This window comes from Bidens hawaiensis, unplaced genomic scaffold (genome assembly GCF_021521415.1).
Source record: "Bidens hawaiensis isolate Kalapana, Puna unplaced genomic scaffold, B.hawaiensis_p1.1 tig00016751_1, whole genome shotgun sequence".
Taxonomy (NCBI): domain Eukaryota; kingdom Viridiplantae; phylum Streptophyta; class Magnoliopsida; order Asterales; family Asteraceae; genus Bidens; species Bidens hawaiensis.
The window spans coordinates 202,679-219,275 of NW_027492538.1; the positions used below are offsets into that span (position 1 = coordinate 202,679).

Sequence of the window (16,597 nt, forward strand, 5' to 3'; positions counted from 1 at the left end):
TTCAGAGAAAAGAGGCAAAAACAAACAGGGTCTTACTGGTTCAGAGCCTCTTACCCAGACAAACCTCTTAATGGTTCAACACTTAATGGTTCAATACTTACCAAACAGCCCCTTAGTGAGTATTATTACAAGTGATTAACTTTTATTGTAGCGTTGATCCCTTATTGGGATAAGTCTTACATTGTTTTCAACCAGAGAAGTAGAAACAAACATATTTTCAAACTATGAAGGTTAAATACGTTCATCTTTTAAATGTTGTTTTAAACCAAAGAAGTACAAGCAAACATGTTCTCAAAGTCAAACTATGAAAGTTTAACATGCTCATCTTTTCATTTATATACTTTTTACAATATAAAGAATCAAGTATCTCTAAATGGTTTATCAAACACAGATGTATATTTCAAGTTGCTATACAAAACATACTTCAAATATTCATGATAAATCTTATATACTTTGTTGTGATTATGCAATTCTTTGCAATTCTTCCCTTTTGGTCTACCACAATGGCCTAACTTATCTACTTTAAAGTTTTGTAAATTTTGTTTTAGTATTAAACTATTGACATGACTTGTTAAAATGTCTATTAAGAGACCATTTCACTGTGCAATATATTGTGAGTACTTATAAACGAGGATGTTGCAGAAAATATTCCGATTCAGCTATTTCTAAATAACCTAAAAGCGTCAAATATGCACAATTTGATAATATTTCACAACTGAAAACATTTGTACATGATGATGAAAGGGGACAAGTTACATATATTCAACATCTTGTTTTGGGCACAAGTATATATTTACAAGTATCAAGCCGTTGAATAAGAAGCCATCATAGCAATACCACACAACCCTTTCTTAGCTTCAACATCTCTCTGCATCCTAATGTAACCTTCTTCACCCCAAACCGTACCCCATGAGTTCTTCACGAGCCAGTATTTGATGCCCTCATCAGTGGTTCCATACCCAACAGCTGTAACCCCATGGTCCAATTCAGTGCCACAACTTCCATTAAAAACACCATTTGAGTAAAACTGGAAGTCAGACTCCCCAGCATCAATGGCAACTGAAACAGGCTGCATAGCCACAGCCTTCAGTAGCGCCGACTCACTGTTGACGGGCACATCCTCGTGTCCAGTGATCTTGGCTGCAAAAACTCCTTCTTTCTTAGTATTGCAAGTGGCATCTACTGCTTTGTAAAGATACGCAGCCTACGTGTTGATCCCTTTGTTTTTAACAATAAAATCAAACCCGTCATCCATGTATCCACCTTCACACCCTTGGTCTTCACCACTCCTGTCACAATCCATAAGTTCTTGCTCAGATAGTGAAATCAGTTTCCCTATGCTTATTCCTGTAATTCCTTCAGTAGCAGCGATTGTCGAAAATGCCCAACAACTTCCTGTTGATTTTAAAACAAATATATATTTTTTTAAAAAAAAGTGTAACAAAAAAATGGTGTTTAAGTTTGAAATTTGTGATGGGCTTACCGCATTGACCTTGATCCTTGACCGGGGTAACGGCTCCTTTCTTCCTCCAGTCAATGCTAGATGGAACCGCGGTCACGTTTTCATACCTGAATGGGGTGGTTTGCCCTAATGTTCGTGTAGATGGAAGCTTGAAGCCGTTACGAGTAGCCTTAAACTCTTGATTTGTTTGGTCTGCAAATTCATTGACACTCAACTTGTAAGCACGGTTGCCAGCGTTGTTGACCGCTTCTATGTACGCCACATTGTTGTTGAATATCTTGAAACGTGCTTCTCTCTCCATATAATCTTTATACACACGACCATAACGAGCCATTCATCGTTCATGCCTTTGTATCATAATCTCTTCGTTTAGTGTTCGAGATGTGACTTGCCCTCCCAACATACAAAAAACAAACAATGGTGCTACTATGATTAATGTATTTTGCGACAAACTCATGTTTTTTTTTCTACTTAGAAGAGTATAATGATTCTTAATAAGTTGGTAAATGTTGAGGTACTCTTGAATTTAGGAATGCGGTCTATATATAAAGCATGAATATGTAGAAAATGTTGAGTTTTGATTAATTAAGTAGATCACTACGTGGTTGGTATGGCAAGGCAACATTAGTTTCCCAAAATGTTGATTCTTGATTTGTTTTTTCTTCCTTTTTCGTTCTTATTATTATATAGTTTATTCAGTGTCATATGACGATGATTATTTGTTGAGATATTGTTTTTAAAATATATTTCGTCTCCACATCTTGATTTAGGTACAGTTTTTCATTTAATTTGTTTTTCACTTAAAGCTTTGTTGAATATATATATATATATATATATATATATATATATATATATAGGATTAGGTTCATTTCAGAAGTATTCTTAGTGCGAGAAATGCGAGAAGTCGTTACAACCAATCATAATTTTTCTTTTTTATTTTATCCTTAAATTATGTATAAGGGTTTATTGGTAATCTCTACATATGTTTTATTTTGGTAACTATTGATTGAAGGAGGTTACATCTAATATTATTTCTTTTTATTTGCTAATCACACTTCAAGCATCACTAATTCACCATCAAACCTAAAATTTAATAATTTTCATTGCATAATGATTCAGTGAATCGAACTCCCTGTATGATTATATCATGTGGTAAACATGATCCATTATTATTATTTTTTTCTTTCTTTGACTATAATAATTTAAATATTACTTAAAATACATTCAAGTTGATTATATTAAGGTATTATAAAATGTTAGCCATTTAATTTCAATTCTATTATTTTTCATATAGATCTCAATATAAATCCTATTAGTTAAGTACCAGAATACGCGAGACATTTCTTATTAAAAGATCAAATTCATTAAATTATGTATGTATGTATTTACGTATGTATGTACGTGTGTGTAGGTACATACACATACGTACGTGCGTACGTACGTACGTACGTATGTATGTATGTATGTATGTACGTACATACGTACGTAGGCACGCTATGTATGTATCTACTATGTAGGTAGGTATGTAAGTACGCAGGTACATAAGTGTGTACATACACATGAACGTGTGTGCATAAACACGCCTAATGTTTTTAACAGCCCACACATATGTTTACAAGTCAAAATAAAAACTAAATTACTAATTGTCAGGGCCGATTATTACAAAACTTGAGCATATTACCCCCCATAGGCCCATTTTAGGAGTTTGGAAAGTTAATGCAATCCATATATTAATTATCAAAAACTTTTACGTGAGTAATTGGATTTCAAAAAACCACGTGTATATTTTTTTATGAGCAATGATGATTTTAATAATTTTGGAATAATTAATGTTGAGAGATGAAGGTGGCTAAAAATTTAAATATTAATTATGATGAGAGATGTTTCAATGTGTTATCTACTATGCAAAAGACAAACATATCCTTTTGTCTTAAAAACCATTAAAATAAGGAGCCACAAAATTACAATATTGCCATGTTGATTGTATGCCATTGATCAAACATAATCAAGGGTTCTCATTTACTTCTCGCACTTCTCACTATAATATCACTTCTCGCATGATCCATCCCATATATATATATATATATATATATATATATATATATATATATATATATATGTTCTTGGGATTGTTACAATTTTATAATCCTCTTTTACTAGTTTTCCAAGTATGGGCTTGTTTGATAATTTATTGTTAGTTACATTTATAGGCATGATTTATAGCATTTAAAGAGCTAATTTTTATTTTTATCAAAAGTCATGTCTCTATCAAGTTTATATTTCATTATTTTGCGAAAAGTTTGTTTTGTGAAGCGAAGTCTACTTTACTTTGGAGTGTTTTTATAACTTTTGAAGGTGCCCAGCGATCGCGACCAATGATGCTGGTTTGATAGATTGATCGATTATGAAGATATAGAGATCACGAGCTGAAACGCGGAATTCATACATGTTAGGGATTCGGGTATTGAAACATACACACAAACACAAATAATATGCAAGAGAAATGACAAACATAGATGAACACGCGAGATTTACGTAGTTCGGTCGGCTGAGATACGTCCAGACCTGCAACCAGGATACTTTTATTATTGCTTTCTGCCTCACTCGTAATGTGGAATTACAAGTACAAGAATAAATATATAGATACAAGATTAGGGTTTTCCACTTGCTCACCAAGAAAACTAATATGGGCTTTAATTAAAATAAAGCGTGCCAACCCATTTGATCTCTAATTTTCTGCTCCATATTTCTCTTGAACCGGACCCAAAACAATCGAGCCTCCTCATTAAACCCAACAATCTCCCATTTGGAGGCTTGATAATCTTCAAACTGCCTACCGATGATTGCTTGTACCTCTTGTAATCTTCCTCGTCTTCCTTGTTGCATCTGCCTTCTCATCAGTTAACCTGAACGCTTGTTGAAGCTCCCCCGAGCTCCAACACATTAGTCATGGCTACAACTGCCACTGACTCAATCTCTGTCCCTACCGGCTCCCACATACATGAACTACCGAATCCCGGTACCATGAGAACAAATAACACTCTCCATATTAAGCAGTGAATCTTATGGAGAGACTTTAACTGCTGAAATACTGGTTCTCTTAACCCACTGTCTGGTAACTCTGGCTAAAGCTTTGACTGACTAACTGTCAGTGCTCCCACTGCCACGAAAACCTCTCACTGGTATTTCTGAACCTCTTCTAGCACGTTCACCTGAATCTGACTCGTGGCTCTGGATTTATCTCCTTCAAAACAAACATTCTTCTGTCCACTAGACTTTGTGAACCGGACTTTGGTCTTCTTCTGCACTGGGTTGGTCACTCCCTTCGACGATAAACAGACCATATACAATGAATCTCTCTTTCTTCCTCGATCTATGACAAGATTTCCCTTTACAACTTTCCACTGCCCGTTCCCAAATTTAACCTCATGTCCCTATTCATCCAACTGCCCGACAGAAATCAAATTTTTCTTTAAGCTTGGAATCACTCTGACATCCTTCAAGGTCCATGAACCGGCTGAAGTAACTAAATTCATGTCATTCATTCCCGTAACATCAAGAACAACATTGTTCGCCACTTTAACCTTACTAAAATCACCTTATTTCAAGTTCTGCAATGCTTCAGTGCTATGGGTATCATGAAATTAAGCACCAGAATCCATGACCCAGGAATCAACATCATCCTCAACACTAAGAACTATAAACTCGTCCTCTGAGCATTCTTATGCATTGTTGACTTCTTTCTTTTCATTCTTATCATTCAGACACTGATTCCTAAAGTGTCCTACTTCATTGCAGTTCCAACACACCACATCTTTCCGAGTCCTAGACTGACTCCTTTTCCTGTTCCTGCTCCCACTACCTCTGTTATTTTTCCTTCCTTTGCCAACATACATTAAATCACTTGATGATTCACCTAAACTTCTTCATCTGACGTCTTCGCCTAAAATAAGATCTTGAATCCCATCAAAAGTGAACTCACTGGTAAAACTAGTAATCGTTGTAACAGTCCTTGACCAGCTATCAGGCAAGGACGATAACAGTAGTAGAGCCTGAACCTCATCCTCGAATTTGATACTAACTGGCCCAAGTCTTGACAAAATCGAGTTTAATTTGTTGATGTGCACTGTAACTAAACTTCATTCTTTCATCTCTGTGTTCACCAGTTCATGAATTAGGAAAACCTTATTTGCTGCCGAAGGCTTCCCGTACATATTAGGCAAAGCATTCATTATCCCACGCGCAGTGGTTTCCTTCATGATGTTGAACGCAACATCCTTCGATAATGACAATCTAATAACTGCCTTGGCTTTCTTATCCAAAGTCTCTCACTCATCTGGTTTTATCTTCTCCGGTCTTTCACCCAATACCATGTCCAAATCCTTCTGAACTAGCAAATCCTCCATTTGCATTTTCCACCAACCAAAGTTTTTACCATCAAACTTCTGTAAACCTATTTAAACGCAGCGGAATAACGAACTGAAAATCAGAAACTGAAACTTTAAATTTAAACGATAAAACCTGACAAACGCGGTTGGCATTGGTTCTCATATTTCTAAACAATTTCTTCTGATTCGACGACTGTTCTTCAACTAAAATAGGATCTTGATTAACGCGTTCTTGGCTCGCACTTTGCAAAATAGGATCTCGACCCAAATTATTTCTGGGCTAAACTACCCAATACTTTTGGGCCCACACAAAATTAATCAAGCTGATTTGGGCCGATGCCCTTTGTACGGCCCAAAATAAAGAAAATATTGGTCAAACATCAAATAAAACAAAAAAAACACTTATCTTTTTTTTTCTTTGATACGTACAAGAACAAAGAAGGTTGCTCCTCTTCTTTTCCTCAAAGACACCAACCAATGAAAAGTTTTATAAACTTCTCCTGTCTTCTCTTCGTTGGACGCGAAAAACAATAAAAAGTAATACTCTCGTTCCTTCTTTAATAATCAAAGATCCTGAACGACTGACCTTTCTCTTCTGCTCGAATCCTTTTGGCTAAGTGGCGGCGCACGGTGGAAATGCTTGACTGAACCCTAATCACGATCGTCGGGCCGGGTTTAGTGGCGACGAAACAACGACGTAAACTTTAACGACAATCGGAGAACCGTAGCGGTGACAAAACCCTAGCGCGGTAGGGTGGCGGTGGTAGGAGGTTTGGTAGCGACTCTGTGGGTTCGCGTGTTCTTCGTGTGATCCGAACTTAATCTCTGATACCACTTGTTAGGGTCTAATACCACTTGTTAGGGATTCGGGTATTGCAACACACACACAAACACAAATAATCTGCAAGAGAAATAACAAACAAAGATGAACACACGAGATTTACGTGGTTCGGTCGGTTGACCTACGTCCACGGGCTGCAACCAGGATACTTTTATTATTGCTGGCTGCCTCACTCGTGATGAGAAATTACAAGTACAAGAATAAATATATAGATACAAGATTAGGGTTTTCCACTTGTTCACCAAGAAAACTAATATGGGCTTTATTTAAAATAAAACGGCCAACCTATTTGATCTCTAATTTTCTGCTCCATAATTCTCTTAAACCGGACCCAAAACAATCGAGCCTTCACATTAAAACCCAACAATACCAAAATAGATATTTATTAAAGAGAGAAATTTGAAGATAACGGATTAGTTTAATTCACTCCATTTGTGAATTACAAGGAATGGCCTAATTTTGGTGAGCCAACAAACGAAGAGAGAAAAATAAAATCGGATCAGTAGATAATTTATCCATATTAAAAATCAAATGAGTTTGGCTAATATTTCAGCCCACGTGATATTTTGAAAAGGGTTCAGAAGATATTTAGAGCATGTTTGGGATTGAGTTTTAAAAATGCTTAACTCTTTTCCAAAAGTCATTTTAAAAAGTCAGGATTTGGGGTTTTTCGAGAACTGCTTTTAAACCATTTTAAAAGCTAAAATAAAAGGTTTTTTTTGATTGCTAAAACCATTTACCCTATTGGCTTTTTGAAAATGCCAATAAGCCAATAAGGTGTTTTCACACTTAATCCCAAACATGCCCTTAACTGAAAAAAAAAGTTATCTTCAATTTTAAGAGATTTTCTTGAACATCTTTTGATGGGGGGAGCAATAGGGAGCCGTCTATAATATTCGTTAATTTTTATAATCCGTTTTTTAAACCCAACCCTTTTTAATGTTTAATGAAATTGTTCTTTTATTTATTGTACGTTGCCTTTGCAATCCAGTGATCATTTTTATACAATTTTATTTAAAAATCCATAATCATGATTTTTTATTCATGAACTTTTCCCATATAAATCACTAGAATTATTCTTGGATATGCATTATTATTATTATTATTATTATTATTACCATCTTTTCATTTGTTGTATTCAACTAATAAAAAAAAACAATGAATATTTTAATTAAATAAAATTTATTAAAAAGTTAAACACTTTAAAAACCTCTTAAACCATTTTAATTTTTGTTTTTTAGTATTTAAACATGATTAAATTTCATAAATTCTATAAACATAACTCTACAATTTCATTATAAAAATAGGACTAATCTTCCATTATTTTCACACCTCAATATATTTTTTCTTTAAGCTTTATAGCATTAACAAGTAAGTTTTACGATTTCATACATTTTATAGCTTTTTGTTTTGATTTTACGTTGAATGTTCGTAATTTGTTTTTCACGGCCATGATACTTTCATAATAAAAATCTTATATTTTGGTTTTAAGAATCATTATGATCATTGATATCCAAGATAAACACTTTGATTTTCTAATTTTTTTATCAAACCTAGTTATTTTGCAAGAATAAACATGAATATTTATCTAAATCTTATGATCCATTGATCACACTTTCTTTTAAATAAGATGATTTATAAAAAACATGTTTTATTTAAATATTTCTTTTAATAGAAATAATATATTTGATATCTCTAAATAATTAATTAGTAAATTAATTATTGTTTATTTTTTTGTTCAACATAAACTAATTATGTATAATTTCTTTAAAATAATTCATGTAAAAAACTTTAAATTAATTAAATAGTAAATTAATTTATTATGTTACTCAAAAACAAAACGTTTAATCATAAATTGTTTTTAATTTTGGTAAACTTATATTAATAAGATATAACTGTTTATTTACAAATCATTCTTAAATTCAAAAATATCAAATGATTTATATAAACTTTAATTTATTTTATTTAAACTCATTTTAAATAAAAAATCCCTAAGTCCCAATTTGTCATAGTTTCCTTACAATTTAGCTTTTATCTGGTGTTTAATCCATCAAAAATGAGCTTAAGGGTCACCTTAGCTTGGATCTTGACCACCCAAAGCTACCCGGACCATAAACAATCAAAATCCGGCCAAAAGAGGTGGTTAACGACGACTGACAGTGCTGCAATCGCTGAAAACCCCTACAAACGCGGATATGTGACCAGTGGATATGTGAGGAGCGCATATGTATATACGGATGTATATGTACAAGTGTACCTATACGGCGTATATGTTATATGCATATACGGCGCATATGTCAGTTGACATATACGGCGGATATGTATATACATATACGGCGCATATGTCACTTGACATATACGACAAATATGTAATGAAAACGCATACGGGGGTTTGAATTTCAGTTTTTGATGAGGTTTTTAGTAAAGACTTATTAATGAGAATAAAAATTTTTCCATGCTGACCTAGCTTGGGGCTCTGCCCCTTGGACACCCTGCTAGGGGCTGCCGACCCTGTTAGCTAAGGGTTTCATTAACCTAGAAATATGATGTAAATAGGAGTAGTTAAGTGATGCTTGTTAATTTCTACATAGTTAATCGTGCCCATGTTGAGAAGAGGGGTGACCATAAACTCAGAAAGGAACATAACACATGTGAGTTTCTAGCCCCATTTCCATGTTATATTTTCGGGATTGTGTACATACTCGATGTGATTATTTAATACACTTACCTTAAGTGGTAAGTGTATGATACGCGAATGTGTTATGTATGAAAGTATATAAATATAAAAGTAATGAATTGAATGCATGATTTATTAGTTATATTTATAGAAAGAAGGACACTGGACCCTAATAATATCCGAGGATGAAGGGCATCGGACCCTAATAATATCTGAGGTATGTAGGGAGAAATGCTCTTAAAAACGTATGTATGTAATGAATGAAAGTATGAAGGAAAGAATGTATGTATGTATGTATGTATGTATGCATGTATGTATGAAAGGTAAGCAGATAAGTATGTATCTTCGGATATATATATATGTACGTAAGTATGTGAATGTAATGTATGTTGCATGTTTAACTAGAAATCACTTAGCGTAGCTGACTTTTAGTATGCACGCAGGCTAATAGGATGAGACAGCTGGCTTGAGGAGCACACATGGTTGAAGAATAAAGAAGTTGGCATCTAAAAATTCAGATTTATATGTTTCATGATGTTTGAACAACTTTAAAGACATGTTTAAGGTTTTATGTACGAATGTTTGATATTTTAAGTATTCCACGAAAGTTTTTATTCACTCTGATATTTAGAACTATGTTTATGAGTGAATCCAACGCGTAAGTAGGGCATCGGGATCAAGGGCTTACAAGTTGGTATCAAAGCATGAGTTTGAGAGAAATAAGCATCCTACATGCTTAGACTCGAACAGAGAATGAGACTTAAAGAAGAAAGGAAAGAAGATGTCAGTTCAAGAAAACCATGTGTTGCTCAAGCAAGCTCAAGAACGGTAAAGTACATGATCAATTTCATGTAATGAATTAGAAGTATATGTGTTTGCTTGTTAAATGAAAGTAGAATGACGTATGAATGCTAGCTTAATTTCTAGAGAACAAGGTATGTATGATATCTTAATTGCTAGTATTAAGAATGTAGGTTATCTGTATGTGTAAGTAGTAGAACCTAGCACAAGTGAAGTCATAAATGGAAGTGCATAGGACACCGAAAGTAACATGATCAGCTAATCATAGCTGGTCAGTGTTATTACCTGTTAGCCTTACTTTCCTTCTACTAAATAGTTCCTTGAGTGATGGCTTTTGTGTTTCCTTATTGAATATGAATGGCTGGAGCAAGGAAGGTGGTTGGTCAAGGAGGTCGTATGGGACATCGTGGTAGGCCACGTATGGTCCGTGAACCTTCTGAAGAACCATTTACTAGAGAAGAAGGAAGTTCTACTGAATGAGATGAAGGGTATCAACTTGATCCTGCTATTCAAGCCGCTATTGCTCAAGCTGTAACTTCCGCAGTAAAGAATCTGCAATCTGATAAGTCTGCCGAAAGGCACGCGAGGACAACCGAGAAGACAAAGGAGAGTGGCAAGAAAGATGATGAGACCGAGAAAGAAGACTCTAGTGAAGTTCGATCTATGAAGGTTGGTGAGAGGAAAAGGGGCGAGGTGGGTGCAACTACAAGTCATTCAAGGATTGTGACCTGCCAAAGCTGACTAGTTTAGGGGATGCAACGGCTATTCTCCAGTGGATAACCGCAATGGACAAGGTTATCCGAATTAGCGAGTGTCATCCCGACCATGCGGTGGGTTATGCTACCCAGTTTTTCGGTGATGATGCTATGTTCTAGTGGGAGACTGTGGAGCAGAGATTAAATCCATGAAGTGGGATGACTTGAAAGAGATGGTTATGAAGCGATTTTGTGCTGATGCTAAGCTTGAGAGGGCTGAGATGAAGTCTCCGAATCTGAAGGCGGGGAAAATGATATACCGCGAGTACACCACTGAATTCAACCGCATGTCTAGGTTGGTGCCTGATATGGTGAACACTGCAGCGAAAAGGATCTAGTGCTACATCAGAGGACTTTAACAGAATGTCCGCACACTAATCAGGGCAAGTAAACCTGCTACTTTTAAATCTACTGTCGAACTCGCAGAGATGGTTTACGATGACTAGGCTGTGGACGATGTAATGGTGGTAGAGAAGAAATAGAGGAAATGGGTCACTCCTGCTAAACGACCCGGTACTCAGTCATGGAACCCCCAAGGATAAGAAGCAGAAGGTGTTTAGAGGTGGACATGCAAGGCTTGTGGAAAGGTGCATGGTGGTGAGTGCAAGTGGGGAACTGGTTCTGATATGTGCCACGTGTGTGGGAAAACTCATGGTGGGAAATGCAGGCTTGGGACAAATGCCTGTTATAAATGTTGAAAGGTTGGTCATTATGCTAATGAATGCAGTAAAAAGCCCACATGTTACAAATGTGGTAAGCCGTGTCATTAGGAAAGGGAGTGCACTGATGGTGAAGCTGGGGGGAGTGGAAAGAAGGATGCTGACTGGTCTAGGCCAAGGACCGGAGCCTACATGTTGACCCAGGAACAATCAGATCCCTGATGTGGTGACAAGTACGTTTCTAGTAAACAGTATTTATTTTTCTGTATTGTTTGTACTGTTTGATTCAGGTGCAAATAGAAGTTTTGTAGCTATGACATTTAGTAAGTTAGCAAAAATGAAATATTGTCGTGTGCCTGAAACGTTTGGAGTAGAAACCTCTAGTGAGACCTCGGTTAGGATAATGAGAATGGTGAAGGATTGTAAGATAGAGTTAGAGGGACAAGAGTTCCCCATTACCTTGTATGTAATAACCTTAGGAGGATTCGATGTAGCGTTGGACATGAACTGGCTATATGAGGTTAAGGCCCAGGTTGCGTGTAAGAATAGAATGCTAAGGTTAAAATATATGGATGGCAGTATTGTGAAGATTTACGGTGATAAAGAAATTTATGGGCTTGATTTCATTTCGATGATAAGAGCCGAATGTTTGTTAAGCCGAGGTGCGATGCCTACCTGTCGTATGTTGTCAAAGCTAAGGCCGAGACGAAGGAGTGAAAGATGTTCCTATTGTGTGAGACTATCCAGAAGTGTTCCTAGAGGACATTCTGGGGTTGTGATGCTAGATTGTCGCTATCTAGTCTAAAACACTTATAATTAGTTCTTAATCACCTAAGCAAGCTAGGGTAAGTAGGGTATCGAACACAAGGAGTATGTGGTAAATGCAAATCGTGAAAACAAGTTTTAATATTATGAAGTAGTAAGTTTTAGTGCTGGTCACACAAGAAAATAAGTTGGTTATAATAATGATTAAGTAAATTAACGAATTCAAGCAATTAACAAAGAAGACTCATCCCCGGGGTTCAAGAATGAAATTTAAATAGTTTCTCATGCAACCTAACACATTAATTATCACAGACTGACTAAAGACTGATTAACAAGTTAAACCTTAGGAACCAACAATCGTTAACACACGCACTAGTTATCATACGGTCCCTACCAATGTGACTCAACTAAGGGCAATTGCGTGCTTCGTTGTATTCAATCTAGTTAAACAACCCTATGAGCAATTACTATAGCAACCGACAAACTAATCATTCTGATTAACGAAAACCTAAACCGAATGCACAACAATACTAAATATCAATACTCATAGATCAATCAAAACTGATTACAAATTGTATGTTCATGGTTACAATCAAAACTGAAATAAATGCAAACTCTACATCCCGGGAATGAATCGGAGAGATTATCCGAGCCTCGACATCATGGAATCGTCAATAATGATGAAATAGAACATGTATGTGGTCTCAGTATGATCCGGTATGGTGGAATCACCCTCCGTGTGCTCTGGAAATCGTCTGGTTCGAGATATGAGAAGATAGGGTCGTCATAGGATGAAAATATATTAAACCCTAACTTTCTCGTCCGAGCTACCCATCACGATACGCGATGGGGCTTCTGTGGCTCATCGCGTATCGCGATTGACCTGGAAGTCAACATTTACTTAACACCCATCGCGATACGCGATGGGTCTTCATGCCTGCCCATCGCGTATCGCGATGGGCCATGTTACCAGCATAAATCTTTGGTCTTTTCTCGTTTTGCGTGCTGGACGTCTTAGGTCTTCATCCCGTGCCTCAACAGGATCAAATTAGTTGTTTTAACGTCTATGACCTGAAATGCAACAGACACGTATGAAGTATCAAAGTTCCCACAATAAACAGATAAAACTAAGAAATAAATGAACTCTAATATATAAAAATTATCCAACCATCAGGTTGCCGCCAGAATGAGAGGTAGAATTTTAGATAGACTTAGTACCAGGAGCACAGCCCGTCGCGAAAGCACCTTTTCGTCTAGCGCCATCTGAGATGAAGGAATTAATGACCCAACTGCGAGGCCTCCTCAATAAGGACTTCATAAGGCCGAGTGCTTCCCCGTGGGGTGCGCTGGTGTTATTTGTTAAGAAGAAAGATGAAAGCATGAGGATGTGTATGGATTATCGTGAGTTGAATAAGCTTATGGTAAAGAACAGATATTCGTTGCCACAAATTGATGATTTGTTTGATCAATTACAAGGTGCTAGTTGGTTCTCACGAATAGACGTTAGATCAGGCTACCATCAGCTGAAGGTGAAAGAGGCAGACATCCCCAAGACAACGTTTTGGACACGGCATGGACACTACGAGTTCTTCGTGATGTCGTTCGGTCAAACGAATGCTCTCGTAGCATTTATGGATATGATCAATAGGGTATGTAGGCCAATGTTAGACAAGTCAGTTATCGTTTTCATTGACGATATATTGATTTATTGAAAGAGCTAGTCTGACCATGCTGAACATCTAAGAGAAGTATTGGAGGTTTTGAAGGAAGAGAAGCTGTATGCTAAGTTTTCAAAATGCCCATTCTGGTTGCGTGAGGTACAATTCTATGTCACGTGATCAATCCTAAAGGGATTACAGTGGATCCGGTAAGATTGAGGCGATAATGAATTGGAAAACTCCGCAAAACCCAACTGATATACACAACTTCTTAGGGTTGGCCGGCTATTATAGGAGGTTCATTCAAGGCTTCTCCAATATAGCCGCACCGTTGACCAGTATGACCCAAAAGACTGTGGTATTCAATTGGGATAAGTACCAGGAGCAAGCTTTTGAAGAATTGAAGAAAAGACTCACACAAGCTCCAATCATTGCCCTACCCGATAGTGATGAGGATTTGGTTGTTTGTACTGATGCTTCGTATCGTGGATTAGGTTGTGTGTTAATGAAACGAGGAAAAGTGATAGTTTATGCATCTAGACTGTTGAAAGATCATGAGAGTACCTATCCAACGCAAAATTTAGAGCTAGCAGCAGTAGTACATGCCCTCAAGATCTGGAGACATTATTTGTATGGTACTAAGTGCACTATTTATACGGATCATAAGTGTTTAGAGTACTTTTTCGAGTAGAAAGATTTGAACATGAGGCAGAGAATATGGTTAGAGTTGATAAAGGACTATGATTGTGATATCAAGTACCATCCTGGTAAGGCTAATGTGGTCGTTGATGCACTAAACCGTAAGAATGAAGAAGTCATTGCAACAGTGAAGTCTTATAAGTCGAGATATTCGATTGCAACAGGTGCTTATAGAAGAAGGATAAATGAAGAAAGAATCTTCGGACAGCAAGACGAGATGATGGATAATACTCATCGTGTGAAGACTAGATTTGACCGTATATGGATTCCATGACATTGAAATCTTAGAGGTCGAGTCTTAGATGAAGCTCACAAGTCGAGATATTCGATTCATCCGGGGTCCACCAGGATGTATCAGGATCTGAAGAGAGACTAATGGTGGCCGGGTATGAAGAACGGTGTAGTAGATTATGTCAGTAAGTTCTTAATTTGCTTGCAAGTCAAAGCAGAACACATAGAAACCGTATGAAAATACGCAGCCATTGGAGATACCAGAATGGAAATGGGAACACATCACCATGGATTCATAACTAAGCTATCACATACAGCTAAACTTCATGATACCATTTGGGTGATAGTGGATCGTTTGACGAAGAATGCTCACTTTCTGCCTATACGAGAAGCTATATAGTCATAAATATTAGCAAATGTGTTCATAAAAGAGGTTGTGGCTAAACATGGAGTGTCGTTGTCGATCGTATCTTATAGATATACTCGCTTTACTTCGAAATTCCGGAAGAAGTTACATGAAGCTATGGGAACTAGACTGAATACAGTATGGCGTATCATCCTCAAACAGATGGACAGTCTGAAAGGACTATCCAGACCCTAGAGGATTGGCATGCGTGCTTTCATGTTAGACTTTGGAGGAAGTTGGGTTGATCATTTGCACTTAGCATAATTCTCCTACAACAATAGCTACCATTCAAGTATTGGCATGCCGCCATTTGAAATGCTATACGGTAGACGTTGTAGAACTCCCATGTGTTGGGGAGAAATTGTTTAGAAGGAGATCGGAAGTTTAGAAGTTGTGCAAGAAACCTCTTCAAGGTTTGATCGGATCAAGGCAAGAATGAAAGCATCTCAAGATAGACAGAAGTCATATGTTGATTAGCGGCGACGACCGATTGATTTTAACATTGGTGATAGTGTGATGCTCAAGGTCTCACCTTGAAAGGGAATTATTCATTTCAGAAAGAATGGAAAGTTGAGTCCAAGGTATATTGGACGATTCAGAATCATAGATCGTGTGGGCGAAGTGGCTTGTAAGTTAGATTTGCCAGGAGAGCTGGAAGGAATCCACTCTACCTTTCATGTTTCTCACTTGAGGAAATGTCTAGCTTATGGCACGTCCCACATGCCATTAGTAGATATTGAGGTTGACGAACAATTAAACTATATCGAGTAGCCTGTTGATAGTGGACCGTAAGGAAAACCAACTCTGACATAAATTTATTCCCTTAGTTAAAGTGACATGGAAACACCGAAAGGGATCGAATGCCATTTCAGAAGCGGAAGAGGAGACGCACAAGTTTTACCCGGACCTGTTTAATTAATAGTTAAGTTTCGGGGACGAAACCTCTTTTAAGTAGGGTAGACTTGTAACATCCCGAATTTCTATGAATAATATTTAAATATTATTTACTTTGGAAGACTTAATTTGAGTTAATAGAATAATAATAATAATAAGGATAAAAGGATGTTAGGCAAAAATAGATGAAATTAAATCATGGCCTTAAGATGAAGATAGCCTAAGGTCCATGGGCTTAAAGAGTATAAATACCCCTTAAACCTTAAATCCTTTTCATCTCTATCATTCTACACTTTAGCCTACACCATCAAAAACACACAATTAAGTCAAACACTCTCTACACCATTCCAATCAACGATCC

The 16,597-nt window shown here is 36.7% G+C and overlaps 1 protein-coding gene across 1 annotated transcript; it reads right to left on the reverse strand.

The window, feature by feature from the left end:
* Nucleotides 1–672: 672 nt before the first annotated feature.
* On the reverse strand, nucleotides 673–2,116 carry LOC143552015 (senescence-specific cysteine protease SAG39-like). Its single transcript, XM_077042322.1, has 2 exons — nucleotides 1,484–2,116; nucleotides 673–1,395 (listed from the first exon to the last, which is right to left on the reverse strand). Exons 1-2 carry the CDS (start codon nucleotides 1,794–1,796, stop codon nucleotides 1,205–1,207), a joined length of 504 nt encoding a protein of 167 aa, XP_076898437.1. The 5' UTR covers nucleotides 1,797–2,116; the 3' UTR covers nucleotides 673–1,204.
* Nucleotides 2,117–16,597: the final 14,481 nt, after the last annotated feature.